At 35.1% G+C, this 14,603-nt stretch overlaps 2 protein-coding genes across 2 annotated transcripts in view; both read right to left on the bottom strand.

The window, feature by feature from the left end:
- The window catches only part of LOC127657571 (ankyrin repeat and IBR domain-containing protein 1-like), a 47,036-nt gene extending 46,854 nt beyond the window's left edge, over positions 1-182 (bottom strand). Inside the window, 1 exon segment of the mRNA XM_052146428.1 lies at positions 36-182. The gene's annotated coding sequence lies outside the window, so the exon portion shown is untranslated.
- A 6,165-nt stretch (positions 183-6,347) lies between these two features.
- On the bottom strand, positions 6,348-14,018 carry LOC127657575 (stathmin-2-like). The gene is made up of 5 exons (XM_052146432.1): positions 13,741-14,018; positions 11,323-11,418; positions 10,239-10,414; positions 9,132-9,323; positions 6,348-8,595 (listed from the first exon to the last, which is right to left on the bottom strand). The coding sequence occupies exons 1-5, from the start codon at positions 13,757-13,759 to the stop codon at positions 8,536-8,538; spliced, it is 543 nt and encodes a 180-aa protein (XP_052002392.1). The 5' UTR covers positions 13,760-14,018; the 3' UTR covers positions 6,348-8,535.
- Positions 14,019-14,603: the final 585 nt, after the last annotated feature.

Genomic DNA, 14,603 nt, shown 5'->3' with positions numbered 1-14,603 from the left:
GCACCAAAAAAACAACAACTAAATAACCGACTTACCCACTTATCAAGTCGATAGCGGTCGTTTTTTCTCTTTTTGACCCGGAATAATATAGCGGTTATCTGATGAAACTGCGCTGACTCAAAATAAAAATCTGCTTTTCGTCTTTGTTGTGAACGGTCATCAGCCGATGTGAAGCCTGCGTCAATCACGCCGTGGCTTACACTGAAATTGCGCTTTTCAAAATAAAAGTCACAATAGAAAGCAACCGAAAAAGCCCGAGTAAGCAAACAGGAGTATAACACGGAGTACATTTTCAGTACTATTCTCACCCAAGTCTGACAATGACAGTGGTGGATAATAAGTTAACACTGTTTTACTTTCGTAACTAACAACTGTAGCAACTGTGGTATTTTGGCGGAAACTATGGTAAACATGGTATTTATTTTGTAAGAGTAGAGATTCTAAGAGAAACATTTCTTTGCACATTTTAAATAATTAAGTATAAGTAAATGTAAGAAAATAACAGCAGCGAGCAGCACTTTGACCATTTCAAGATTTGCTAGGTACTTTGGTGGTCATTTTGGTGCTAATTCTTTAACTGTTGGAATATCTAAATTGATTTTTTTTAATGATATTAGTGATAACCGTCAATTCATTTTTGATAAGCCTATATCTCAAGTCAGTTACGCGTCATACTAACTGGTGTTTGGGGAACAACCCCCTCAGACTCTTTTTTTTTTTAATTATTATTATTTATTTTTTTAATAAAGTATGCAACATAAAGTCTGCTTTTAAAAAATATATTTATATGATAAAAGCCCTCTTTCATGTTTGATTCTTATAGCCATAGTGTAGCCTACTGTTTTTCAGTCAATCTCATATCAATTAATGTCTTTAATGTAGAAACTGTTATTTATTAGACATCACCCCATCTTCTTCTCAAACAGCACTATTTATATTCAACATTTGGAAAGTATGACAGCCCTAGAATGTTCCTGTCATTCAGGTAGGCAATTCAACTTATAACAGGAGGGAAAATATGACAGTTATGCCTACAATATGTTTATGCTCCTGCTGCACTACCAACAATATTTTTTAAATAAAAGCCACAGATGAGTAAATAATAGTTTTAAAAGAATTAGCGGTTGAGCTCTAAGCTGATTGCTGATGGTTTAAACCTGTGGATATAACTGTTTAATTCACGAAAGCAAATCAAAATGCTGCCATTTTTATGGTATTTAACCTCTTGGAGATTGTGTCATTACTAAAATGAAACACCAGATGGAAGTGGTGTAATACAATTCCACTTATTCCTCATACTTGATGTTGCACATATTTGCTTGAGGTTGACGACAAGACATCAATAGCATTAGGTAACAAATTTAAATAATAAATTATTGGTAGGTATTGTCATATAAATCTGTATGTTTATTATAAATTATAACAGTATTTAAAATTATTTTGAAATATGGTAATCTCAGACAAATAATCATACATATATGTTACCTCATTAGCTGTCGCTTTCTCATAAACTCTAACTTTATTGTGAAGTATATTAGAAGTGAAGTCTAGTTTCAATAGATTTTCTTGTCAGATCATATGTGTCGCACATTACCTAATGTCTCAGATTACTCTTATAATTCACCATCTATTTTGTGTCTGCTGGTTTAGTATTTAGTATCAAAACAAAACTTAATTACGTGATTAAAAACGTCACATGTTCAAGGGTGTTGGGAGGTGGTGGTGAATGGTGGTCAGGCAATATCTTTTTATGATTGCTATTGGATGGCAAGCATCTTGCCATGGCTGCTTGTAAATCATTTGAGAATAATTTAAGATGTTTTAGTTTTAGATTGAGCTGTAGATCACAGATTAATGGGAAATCTTTTCACTTTGAAAGATCTGTATTGGTAATTTGTTAAGCTTACAACACTGCAGTGAACATGATCATGCTTTGTTTATTTTTCCTCACATCTGAAGAATCCTGGCTCTCATCAGCTAACATGCTGCATAGCCTACTGATAATCTGGTAATGGCAATTCTAAATAATACTGATTGTAGACTGTAATCAAGGTAAGATCCAGGAGTGCATTGATTTCCTTTGAGAAAACTGAGAAAAGACTGTTAAAGGAATAGTTAGCCACAAAGCTGCCATTTACACAGCCTCTTGTTGTTCCAAAGTCATGTGGATTTCCTTCTGTGAAAAAAAGGATATAGAAAGGCATTTGTTAGTTTGAGTCACCAGTCAATTTCATTGCATATTTTTCCTTAAAGTGAAAGTGAATGGTGACTGAGGCTGACAGTCTGCCTAACATCTCCTTTAGTGTTCCACAGAGGAAAACATAGTCATATGGGTTTGGAACAACATGAGGGTGAGCATCTCTTTAAAGAAATGAATTTGTTTGACTCCAGCCTTAGTGATCTTGGTGATTATCTTTTTAACAGACTCTATTTGCAAACTTCTACTCTAGATTTTATCAGGATATATTTAATGGTATTTATACTAGTGTTATTTTACTGAAATATACATTTAATATTATTATTTGTTATTCAGTTATTTTCCAATGCCTCACGTTTTCTTTCACATATTCGATTCTTATATTGGCAAAAGAAAAAATACATCCAAGGCCCATTTTTAGTTTTTTTTTTTTATTCTTATTAATGTTGTTGTTTTTATAAAGCTAAAAAAGTATTTTATTGCAAGAAAACTATTAATATTTCACAGCAAATTAAGAGAAGTTAAATTCTACCATATTCAAATCGAATGAGTTCTTAAACATCTTTCTCGTATGTTCTGATGGCGACCACATCATCCGTGTTGCATTTCTGAGGAGATGAATGTGAGAGAGGAAGAAACAGAGATTAGCAGCACTCTTAACAAAGGCAGTAACACTTGGATGTGGCCTAATGAACACTCAACAAGTCATGGTTTCCTAATAAAATTAAATAATAAAGAGAACAATTCTTAAGTCATTTTGAAATATGTCAAAGGTTTCCATATTCAGTAGCTTGCTGTTTCACCAGATCAGGCAGAGTGTTAATCATTTGTACACATACCACTATCATTTTTGACTCTTGAATCTCTCTTACGATTATTCCCCTGCCAAGTCTGCTTTTGAATAAGTTTACCATCTACAAGGCTCATGGTAGTCTGAAGTGGAGAATAATGGAATGAATGAAAATGAAGGTAAACATGATTATTGCTTAAGAAATAATGAACAATTAATTAATTTAAATTGATGTTTCAATTATAATCAAAGTATGGCATTACCCTCACTTTTCTGTCATCTGCTATTGTCTCATCAAATTCTTCATCTAATTTGAATTTAATTCTTTAAAATTTTTGCCAGGTTTGCTATTTGCCGAGAGGCAAACCAGCACCTGTGTATACATACAAGTTTTCTTGGCATACAATTGAGCAATTTTTGAAACAAATACCGCAGCACTATCCAGTCACTGTGATTGCAGCAGGTGCATGACCATATAACTGGACAATTTATATAACTGAAAATTTGGATTCCAAAAGTCAATTAAAATTTTTTATTTTTTTAACGTAACAAAATATCAATTCACACCTAATCTTATATAGTCTATGTCTGACTTACCTACAGCTTTCCTGTATTCATAGGGGGAGGGGGATTTAAAGAGTTTAGAGATAAGAGTCCTCACTCACCGGCCAATCATGGACGCTGGATATGATATTAAGGAATTTGATTGGTTAACACATTTTGAAAGGGGGAGTATCTGATAGACTATTATAGAATATATTATAGAATATATTCTATTCTATTATAGAAGTATTATAACAAATACTATATAATAGACAAAGGAATGTCTTTTAGCTTTATATTATTTATATATTATGCGAGCTAAAAGACCAACATCAACAGCAAAACCTGTAGCTTGTTAAAGACTTTGTTTGTGTGAACATTGTCAGACAAAACCATGTAGGTTTAGCTGTGTCACATCTAAATAATGCATACATTTTGATATTCAATTTAAATCATGGTTTAATCACTGTCTTTCAATTCACCAGTGAAATTGCATTGTGTCTTGGAATTGTATTAGTAGTAGTTCATTAGTAAGTGTAGGCTATAGTTACTACAATGGGCAATAAATATGTGTCTATGTAAGGCGGTTTGATTTTATGTTTTCAACATTTATACTTTATGTAAACAAAACAATGAAACAATTATGCATTTTTATAGATTACATTTTAAGTACAAGGAAATGCTACTTTACCTGGGTATATGCTGTCAATATTTCTTCCAATAATTCATCCACAATTTCCAAACAGATTCCAATTGCCTTTTGCCATTGTATTGAGTCATTCTTATTATTTATATATATATATTATTGTTTTTTTTATTGGAAGTAATGTTATTGTTGGAAGGCATATGTCTTTGCCTTGCTATGACTTTTACTTTCTATGGCTTGAAATATCTCAAAACCTAACACACTCAAATACACATTAAACACTGATGCCCGTTCTTTATAATTTTCTCATTTCTATTATATGTTCTTTATTAGTGCTTTTTGACCAAATGTTTCCCTAATAAAGGATTGATGTTCTTGTTCTTGCGCAATTTTATGGCTCTTCCCATTTCTCTCCAAGACAAAATGAGGCTACTAGATAATGACCACTAAAATCATTAGAATATTATTTTCTCTTTCCATGTCTAATTAGCATGCTCAGCTGTGTAATTATATACTGACGCAATTTACAGCAGTGGACTTCTCATTAGGAAATGTAAAGACTCATGTTTCAGTTTCATTTCAATGCATTTTTTCTGAGACAATTTGCCTTGGTGAACCCAGAAATGATACATGGTATGTTTGGTGCACAGGGGCTTTGGCATGGAACTCAGATTCAATTTATAGATTAATTACACAGAGAAATTGTTTCCCCTAATTATTCATGTAAGTGTTGATGTCCAGTCTCTGACCTACAAGAGTCAATTTAGTAATAAATTATGAACAAGCGTGGCTGTCCTTTGGACTGTCAACAGTCCTTTACAACAACAAAAAAGGTGTTTGCATTTGCATCAAATAAGAGAAGTCAGTGATTGAATGTGAGTCTATATGCACATGCATAAGAAATGACAAATTAACTTGCTCCCCTCACAAACAGTGTAGTGTGGCACTTGAAAACAGCACACATACATTTTCATTGGAATTGATAAATTCTTATTGGAATTATTGGAAATTGAGAATTTGGAATAAACCATAATAATGAAGCACAGAATACTTTAAATGAAAGAGAAGGAAGGGAATTGTCAACAGAATCTGAAGAGAGGAAAAGAGGGGGAAATGTGTTGAGCAATAAAAGGCTTTTGCATCGAACTGGATATTTTATTGATTGTTCTACTGCCAGCAAAGTTAAATCAATTAGTGCCTACTGCATATTTTCCAACAGGTTGGAATTTGGGAAGAGGACACTCTCACTGGTAGAGTTGCATGCTGTGTAGAGCGGATTACACAAAGTCCACACATTTTCCTAATAAATGATTGCAGTCATTAGTTCATTTGATTGCATAGATTGCCAAGCAAAAAAAACTGGGAGAGTTATAATTAACAAAATATTTATCTTAAAAAGCCATGTAGTCCAGTAACCTTCAATGTTGTTATTTTACTCTCTCATTTCTAGAAACAATTACATTGATTCATTTCAATATCCATAGGCTTAAAGTCAGATGTGCATTTTGAGAAGACAATGTGATAATATCAAATATATTATTAGTTTATTAATTACACCATGAAATATAGTCATTAATAATGCCTAATAGATTACTACTAGATAATAATCTAGTAATCTAGATTACTAATTGATTAATAATGACTCATTTATCAAACATTAAAATCAAGCATGTACACATTTAGTCTTTTAAGATTACTAATCTGTAACCACTGGGTGCCAGGAAAGAATATTAGAGAGCTAAGAATATAGTCCAATCTTTCTTATACCTTGGAGAACATCATAAGTTTTATGGTATTCATTTTATGGTCTTTTAGATTGCTGAGAAGTGAATTTGCAAGAGATTTAAATTGGTGGTTTGGGATTAATTTGATCTGTGCTCCCTTTTATACCATCTTTTATCTGGTTGCATACTCAGACCTCTGAGGCCAGAGTAAGGATAATATTGTCCCACTGTGCCAAGGGATTTTTGTACAGTTATTGTATCATGGCAGAGACACACGTGGAGAGCAGAGGGATACCATCTTCACAGTGTTTTTAAGGTAAGGGCTTTTCTGTTCATAGCAGGCAATTTTACTCAGTCATCAGAGGTTTGCTGTCATCTCCTGATGCAGCAATGCCATATGTATGCATAATTTAAAAAAAAAAAAAGTCAAATAACAGCTTGCCATGGTTCACAGAACTCCAATCCTTTATTTTCACCAAAGTTTGCACACAGAGAAATGAAGGGGAGGGGGGTAAATTTGGCAGCCGAAGATGCTTCAAGCATATTTATAGAGGAGACAGTGATTTAAAAAAAAAACAATAATAATCATTCAGTGCATATTCTGCATCGTCCTATCACTTCACTTCCAAAGAGAAAGGACACAAATGCTTGGTCAACCTAGAATGGACATGGACAGACACACACACACACACACACACACACACACTCTTTACATCAAAATAAATAAAATAGAAAATAGTCACACATCAAAGGCTGTACTTTGGAGCAAATGAGGACACATTCAGCTGGTAAAGATACCAAATTTATCAAGCCAGACAGATGACAAAACATTCGGGGAGAAACAACTCCCTTAATTACACCGCTGTACTAATGAAGATGTCTACTCCTGCCATAGAGAGATGACAAACATCAACCTTGAGTGCCAAAGGCTTGAGTCATTCAATGTAAGGATGTGAGCCAAGTTAACAAAAAGAAAATCTGTGAAGGAACTGTTTGTTCTGTTATTTGAACTGTTATTATGAAACTATTTTTCATAATAATCATAACACAGACTAAGTCAAGCTATCTAGTCAGAAATCCAAAAAGGGTGCTGTGTATCCCAAAGTCAGACAATGAAAGAGTAGATTTGCAGAAGTTGACATGCAGACGTTCATAACATTTCAAGAGAGTGATATTTAATTTGACTGAGGATATTAAAACCAAGAAACTAAAATACATGTGAAATGTAGTTTACCAATTAGTTACTATTAAAGGATTAGTTCTCTCATTATTTTCTCACCCTCATGCCATCCCAGATGTGTATGGCATTTTTTCTTGTGCAGAACACAAATTAAGATTTTTAGAAGAATATTTCAGCTCTCATCTCATACAATGCCTATGAATTTGTGGTCAGAACGATGAAGCTTCGAAAAGCACATAAAGGCAGAAGAGCAAACAAATCCATACGACTCCAGTGTTTAAATTAATGTCTTCAGAAGTGATATGACAGGTGTGTGTGAGAAACAGATCAATACTTGAGTCCTTTTTTACTATAAATCTCCACTTTCACTTCCACATTCTTCTTCTTTTGTTTTTTGGCGATCTGCATTATTTGTGCATTTTGCCACCTACTGGTCGAGGCTGGTCAAAGGTGGAGATTGATAGTAAAAAAGGACTTAAATATTGATCTGTTTCTCACAGACATCTATCATATCGCATCAGAAGACATTGATTTAACCCCTGGAGTCTTATGGATTACTTTTATGCTGCCTTTATGTGCGTTTTGAGTTTTGGTTAACATTCACTTGCATTGTCTGGACCTACAGAACTGAAATATTCTTCTAAAAATGATAATTTGTGTTGTGCAGATGAAAGAAAGTCAATTATGTAATTTATGTGATTTACAGAGAGTAAATGATGAGAGAATTTTCATTTTTGGGTGAACTATTCCTTTAAAATGTTTTATTTATTTCAGTACTCATCTTTCAAGCTATGTTCAGGAAAAAGTATCTGTGTCTTGATCATGCTGTAAATAAACTTAAGTGCACTGTATATTCATGAGTCTTGGCATGTTGGCATGTTTGATTTAAAAGGTAAGCCTATACCTTGGGCTTGAGCACTGAAGCTTGTTGCATTCTTCACAATTACACCAAACTTTACATAATTTAACACCGCAAATGTAAGCAAGCAGCTTACTCACATCATCAACACCTTTCACATGATCAAACCAGACGTGCCTGAACAAACTATAATAATGATATGATAATAGTCAAATAATTAACTTAACACTTTATCGCATAGATTTGATACATTTGATTTGTTATCATTCAATCTGATCAGATAGATAGATAGATAGATAGATAGATAGATAGATAGATAGATAGATAGATAGATAGATAGATAGATAGATAGATAGATAGATAGATAGATAGATAGATAGATAGATAGATAGATAGATAGATAGATAGAGATAAAAAGGTATTTACAAAATAAAACTTGTGTCTTCCCATTAGTCTATGAAATCAAGCAAGAGCTTTCAAACAGTATGAGTGTGATACTAGACGTTTTTGACTGTTTTTTCCAGTGTTTGTGTGTGAGTGTGTGTGAGCAAGATAGGATGACAAGTTGGTTGATGAAGGGTGTGAGGAGGAGAACTTCACGCTATTAGCGCTTCCCTCAGCTCCTTGTTCCTGCGGACGATTGCAGCATGCCGCTCCTGACAGGGTCAAAAGCATGCTTAGTACGACAAACACCATAATATTGGTTATTCATTCAACACCGGAAAGTGCTTCTATGAATACCATAAAGGCATTTTTTATCAGCAGTGAACACTGGCATGCACAGATCAACGTAGAAAATATAGTCTCAAGTGTGAGTGTCTTTACTAGTGGTTGACTAAAATGGGTTTTTCAATGGCCGATTCCATTGCTGGTATCTAGAGAGCAGAATAGCTGATAGCAGATACAATGCCGATATATTATACAATAATAATATGATGCCAATGGAGACTTCCACACAATTACAGAAATAATAATTTATTTTACACAATATTTACTTAAAATTCACACACAAATATATTTGAAAACAGAAAATGAGAACTCACACTCATTTTATTGGCCAAACCAATACTGATGATCTAAAAATTCCAAATATTTTGGTCTATCAACAGTTTTCAGTATTTTATTATAGCTGACATGACTGAGGAAACAGCATTTCTTGATTCTACCTTGAGTCTCTGCTAGTTTTACTCACCTTCTCATGCAAACGTTCCATCATGGATGCCAGGTGGGCCTCACGGTTTTCCTTGATCTGCTCCATCTTCTGAATGAGCTTCTCCTCTGCCATCTTGCTGAAGTTGCTGTTTTCCTCCATGGCTTTGAGGAGTACATCCCTCTCGTGATCACGTTTCTCAGCCAGAGCTTTGAGCACCTGAGCTTCCTGGGACTGTTGCAGAAAGTCATTATATAGATAAGCATCAAACAAACAGACAATACATTTCATGAAGTTAAAATTTTAAAGGGATCCTTCACTCAAAAATGAAAATTATCTCATCCTTCACTCACCTTCATGCCATCCCAGATCTATATGCCTTTCTTTATTCTGCAGAACACAAATTTAGATTTAAAAAAAGAAAATCTCAGCTCTGCAGGTCCTAACAATGCAAGTGAATGGTTAAGGATGAAATATCACATTAAGGCAGCATAAAAGTAATCCATATGACTCCAGTGGTTAAATCCATGTCTTCTGAAGCAATCCAATCATATCTGTCTCTTTGGTGATCATGATTTCGATGTTGATTACAATTCCTAGGACAATATAGAGCTCTGCACATGCATCGAGCACCAGGAAATCTAATCGAGCTTGAAATCATGATCATGCCTAGAGACTGCAATGGCAAGATGTTCAGTAGAGTGAAAAAGGAGTTATATTTTGGTTTGTTCTCAACCAAAACCGATTGGATCGCATCAGAAGACATTGATTAAACCACTGGAATGGTATGGATTACTTTTCTGCCACCTTTATGTGATATTTCAACCTTAACAATTTACTTGCATTGTGAAGACCTACAGAGCTGAGATATTCTTCTAAAAATCTTAATTTGTGGTCTGCAGGAGAACAAAGTCACACTCATCTTAGATGGCACGAGGGTGAGTAAAAGATAAGAGAATTTGCATTTTTGGGTGAACTATTCCTTTAAATGTAGTTGGCTTTGTTCTTAGTCAAATATTCCCAATAACATTCAAGACACTTTCTTTATACAAAGTGGTATACTGTATATTTGTACCTCACAAAAAACACATAAATAACAGATTAAAATATTAATACATTAAGTTATGTCATTTGAAAAGTTCCACCCACCCTCCGGCGATCCTCAGCAGCCTCCAACTTCTTCTGGATGTCCTCCAGCGAGACATCCCTCTTCTTTGGAGGGGAGGTGATGCTGTGAGTCACATCTGACACTGGTGAGGGTGGTTTCAAGATCACCTCAAAAGCCTGGCCTGAGGCCCTTTTGTTTATGGGCTTTACTTCCATATCTACAAGACAATCACAGATGTCAAATAGCCATACTGTATACATAGAACTCCAGTGGTGTAGTAGAGACTGAAGAGGTGTGCATACTGTGTTTTTATCGAAAATAGGCACCACTGACTGCAGTAAAGACAGAAAGAAATGACATTTGATATAATTATGGGACAACTCGTCATCTGCAAAGAGCATAAAAAACTAGCACAGGTGGGTATTTTCCCCAAGTTTAATAGCATAAGTTTTGATTTAAATGCAGTAATATTTTCACTTTGCTGTCAATATACAGCACAAAATAATTATGGTGACTCCAGCACTGCAGGCACATCTAACTGTAAATGCTAGAAATATTGTTCAAATCTTTTGCGGGATTACAGGGTTACGTTGTCATGCAGCAAAGTTGTAAAATTGGCTCTAACTTTACACAGAAAAAGTTAGTAAGCGATTTTATCACACTAAAATCATGTTAACACATGCATCGTTTACATCTTGTGGCTACACTACATTTGAAATAGTAAGTTAATGTTTATAGCTTAGCCCCATTCACTTCCATTGTAAGTGCTTCAATGGAACACAGATTTTTGCTTTTTTTAAAGAAAAGGACAGATTTGTCTAAATATATTTTTGTGACATTCAATATTATTCCACAAATGCTGTCGATTGAGCTTGACTTTTATTGAACCCAGAATATTCCTTTAATCCAAGTTTCAATTAATTTATGTTGTCAATGAAGAGCTGCATTAATTAAGATTCTCATGATAAATATTATTATTATTATCATGAAAGCATACAGATAAATCATCAATAATGGTAAAATATAAGTTACAAATTCTTGCAAAATGATTGTATCTATATTATAAGGGACTTTGGATAAAGGCAAACATATTTTTTTAAAACAAATTATTGATCTCTTAATTACCTTCAAATTCATGGGCAATGTTGTTGCGTATCTGTGGGCTGAAACAGGAGCAAATGAGCGAGAGCATGGACAGCTCCTTCATCTTTTCCTTGTATGCTGGAACAAGAGAAAATTGGACTCTTGTTAGTAATAATCACATGTCTACTAAAGCACAAATTTGATGAAGTTTCCAAGCTAGAGTATATTGCCAGGTCTCTCTACGACTCAGTGGGATTCAATTGGCAGATATAGTATACCATGTACTTCACTTTATACAACAGGATCCAAACATAATCTCCGTGAATGGCTGTCTGATACTTCAACTGGTTGATACATATTGTCTAATGATTGGCTCTGCTACTTTAACTCAATTAGCTCATTCCAATAGGATGTGGTTTTAATTACAGCAGGGGAAATTTTAATCTTATTTATGTCAAAAACTGAATTTAATCAGTTAATTTATTTTTATATTGTACTGTATCATGTATAGTATAGTATAGCATAGTATAGTATAGTAAAGTATAGTTTACAGCCAAGGTATACTGTATGTGAAAAAATGTCAATTCTGGTACCTTGCACATACTGGCAAATAAAAGACACTCTGATTCTAATGTTAGTATTTCAGTGGACAACCAAAACGATTTGGAAAATTTGTATTTCCCAACACCATATATAGTTTCTGATAAGTGATAATAAACTGAAATTGAGATGTAATAAACCAGCTAGAATACCACAAAGAATATCAGGAAACCTTCAAATTACCATCAAACAGTCACACAAATGGCATCCACTGTACATTCAAGCAAATTGAGCTTGTAGACTCATGAAAAATGCAGAAGGGACACTAATGACACTGCTCATTTCCTGCCCCTCTGTAGCCTTTTACAGATTACAAGCACATCCTGAACAGCCCAGCTAAAGAATTAAAGGCAGAAGCAATTCAGACTAGCAGACACTAAACAATTTTGTCCCACATTGGGACAAAAGACATGTGAAGACAATAGTCGCCAGTCCCATACTTTCACATTTTATTATCTCCAAACTGGTCTCAGATTAACATGCAAGAGCAATTTCCTGCCAAGACACGCAAACTGAGACAGGAACCCTGTATGAAATATCCGGCACTGTCCACATGCTGTCAATACTTAATTGTCTGGTGCTGCAAAGGCCACCATGTGCAGCATTCCATTACTGCAGGGCTGGCCAGCCTCCCAGTCTGCATCCACTCAGTCCCCTGCAAATCTCTAGCCATTCTCTTCAATATCAACAACCAGGCCTGCTGCACGGAGCCCTCGACTGAGATCAATAAATCCTGACACAACAGGCCCATGATAGATTCTGAAAGGTGACTTTACAGCATCTCTAATTTTACAGGCTACCCGAATCCCTGTGTTGAAAAATAAACAAATGAAACAGTGAAATCATAGTGCCACCCATGCCAGCTGGTCAGAAATGTATGGATCTGGAAGACTCCACAATTAAATACAGGTTGGTTGTACTGTGGAAATAAGAACAAAAGATCAGAAACTATTATGTAGCCTTTAGGAACATGTTTCCCTAGGTTAATCACTGAAACGAGAGCTGTATCAATGTTTTATTGATGCTGTTATATTTAAACAGGTCTGTATGTAATGATTTGCTTCCAAATGAAAGAGAATTGAGCTTGGCCTACAGTATTTGCTATTTCTCAGATCAGCCATATTAATCCGTTTTTTAGTCAATAAAGAAGCTAATTAATCATTCAAATGGAGGTAAATGGTATAAGCGAATCTGTCACCTTGATTAGATCTTATTCCAGCCTATGTCAGCACTCACACTACATTTCTTTGAAACAAGGACGCTGACATTAACGCATCCGTAATAAAAAAAAAAAAAAAAAGAGGGGAAAAGGCAGATCTAAATGTCCTAATGAGTGAAAACAATAATCGCTTGTTAAATTTGAGTTACTCTGGTAAATGCTCTATAAGGAGGTATTTGTAGGGGTTTTCTGGGTAAATTGCCTGGGCTGTGTTAAGATGCCGATTTCTTGGGTGCGGTCTTTCTGCATTATGATATGAGGCAGAAGGAGCAGGTGCGCCATCGCCAGTCTTCCAACAAACAATGTCACTTAAAACCGTACACTATTCATTTTAATTGACATTTCACAAATTACATTTAGTGTGTATTATTAAAGACCATAAAAAAACGATACGCATCTTATGATGCCTCCGAATATCTCGTAGGATATGCATATAGTCCACTATATGGAAACCCAAGCCATGCAAAAACATATTTAACAAATAGTAAAAAATGCTTTTCGTAAATATTATTGCATCGCTCGGTTTTGACATGGTTTATAACCATCGGTCCGTTCTTTTGGTTAGACTCAACCCCCATATTTCCAAATGCACCAATTAATTAAAAATAATGTAGGCTTATCAAGAAATGCGCAATACTCACCGATAGCTGTTTTGGCCATGGTATCCTTTCTCGAATGCGTATTAATTTCCACAATGATCGTGGATTGTGCCAGTGGCGTTGAGAGCGGCTGATGCTTAAGGCACTGAGTCAGCAGAGCACAATGAGGAGAGCAGAGGGATGTGAGGAATGGGAGCGGCTGAGTTATGATCCTCTCCGCGCAACCGGCACCACTTTACTGACGTGTGCAAAAAGGGACAAAATTGGCCTGCATCTAACTGAGCTGTAACTATCACAAAGCACAATATTAGGCTCTACAAGATCATTGCGTCTCTGCGCTCAGAAACTAAAGGCACACTGTATCAATGTAGGCGTTCCTAAACATGCAGCTAAACAGACTGTCATGTATGTGTAGTGTCGAATATCTTTTTAAGCATTTCATATGACATGTAACAGAAAATTACTATTTAGATCAAGAAACTACGTTATTCATTAGTGTGGTTTCGCATTATGAAGATGTAGCCCCCCCCCCCCCCTTATTTTCTTACTTAGTAGCTCTAATAAAAAATGTTGTCATATATTTACATTATTTCTCAGTGACCACTAGGTACACCTGTACACCTACTGTATTTATTTATGCGATTATCTAAACGCATAAAATCAGGCAGATAATGCAGATCTGCAGATCAGGAGCTTCATTTAACGTTCACAATAACCATCAGAATGGGGAAAAATGTGATCTCAGAGATTTCGACCGTGGCATGATTGTTGATGCCAGACGTGCTGGTTTGAGTATTTCTGTAACTGCAGATCTCCTGGGATTTTCACACACAATAGTCTCTAGAGTTTACTCAGAATGGTGCCAAAATCAAAACAAAAAACATCCAGTGACTGACAGTTCTGCA

Source organism: Xyrauchen texanus, chromosome 17 (assembly GCF_025860055.1).
Source record: "Xyrauchen texanus isolate HMW12.3.18 chromosome 17, RBS_HiC_50CHRs, whole genome shotgun sequence".
Lineage (NCBI taxonomy): Eukaryota > Metazoa > Chordata > Actinopteri > Cypriniformes > Catostomidae > Xyrauchen > Xyrauchen texanus.
Note: the sequence above shows the minus strand (reverse complement) of the source record. Positions and strands in the feature narration are given on the sequence as shown.